General features: G+C 40.6%; 1 protein-coding gene across 2 annotated transcripts in view; it reads right to left on the reverse strand.

Moving 5' to 3' along the window:
• LOC106522717 (axin-1) overlaps positions 1-1230 on the reverse strand; it is a 23469-nt gene that overhangs the window by 1604 nt on the left and 20635 nt on the right. For both annotated transcript variants that reach the window (XM_014015850.1, XM_014015849.1), the window contains 2 exons: positions 594-893; positions 332-481 (listed from right to left, as the gene is read on the reverse strand). In XM_014015850.1, the coding sequence (XP_013871304.1) occupies positions 332-481; positions 594-893 (450 nt within the window). The remainder of the gene's footprint in view (positions 1-331; positions 482-593; positions 894-1230) is intronic.

The raw sequence follows: 1230 nt of genomic DNA on the forward strand, positions 1-1230 counted from the left end.
GTATTTGAATATTGAGATTTCCCAGCTGGAAAGAAACAAAAGCGTTGATAGCTCACAGGGAAAATCTCAACAATTTTAAGGTGTTTTTTTCCACAAAATCTGGTTTTGGTTGCTAATGCTCAAAAAAAGTGCTTCAAAAAGTTTTTTGGGGATAATATTTCAGACAGTTCATTGAAATGATACATTGATAACACATTTATTTGTTATATTTTGACAAAATGTAATTTTTGCAAATGTTTTAATCAAAACATTATCTGCGTATTTCTCCACAACTTGTAGACTTAATCCTCGTTTTGATGTGACGGGTCACGTATTTGCTTTGAGTTCTAACCTGTAACGACCCTTTTTGGTAAGAAGCTCCTTGAACTGGCCCAAAGTTACGACACGACCTTTGACTGATGTTCGGTAAGGGATTGGCTCTCCACAGAAGTAGTACGCCACCGTCATGTTCTCACATACTTGTCGTTTTCCAGATTTATGCCTGAGAAAAACAGATATCCTTGTCAAAAACATAAAATACATATGTGAAACAGAAAAAGAAAAAAAAACATAAAAGAAATCTGATTTTGAAATGATAAAAATTGAATGTGTACTTCTGCTTGGCCTGCAGCAATGCGGCCCTCCTCCTCTCCTCCTCCAGCCTCCTCCTAGCCTCCTCCAGCTGAGTGAGGGGGTTGGGAGCTGGGTTGGGGGGCATAGCCGGGTCCTGAATGAAAGGATGCGAAGGCTGAACCTGAGTGGATGAAGAGCTAGGGATAGCTGTGGACACGGAGGAGGGATTGTTACGCAGCTGGGCGGACACCCAAGGGTGCACAGCTCCGGGTCGCTCCACTGAAGTTGGACGTGGCGTCTCGATGCTGGTTCCCGTCCTCCTGGAGCTGCTTGTGCTGCCGCTGGGTGACAAGATAAGAGAAATGCAATGTTAAAAAAAAAAACTACTTGTTGCAGTACAAGTGGAAATGGATCAACAAAACCAAGCAATGCAAACAAAAAATAAATAAAACAAATTAAAAAACATTTAACTGCAAATAACAGGGTTCATGCAGGTTTCAGTAAGCTAAAACGGGGAACAAACACCTCTTCACAAACTACAGACCTGTCTCATTACTACCTCAGTTCTCCAAAATTCTAGAAAAACTTTTTAATAACCGTTTGGATAAATTCATTGACAAACACAAATTAATCACAGAGAGTCAGTATGGATTCAGAGCTAACCGATCAACAGCATTA

The sequence above is a fragment of the Austrofundulus limnaeus genome, unplaced genomic scaffold (genome assembly GCF_001266775.1).
Source record: "Austrofundulus limnaeus strain Quisiro unplaced genomic scaffold, Austrofundulus_limnaeus-1.0 Scaffold135, whole genome shotgun sequence".
NCBI classification, from domain to species: Eukaryota; Metazoa; Chordata; class Actinopteri; order Cyprinodontiformes; family Rivulidae; genus Austrofundulus; species Austrofundulus limnaeus.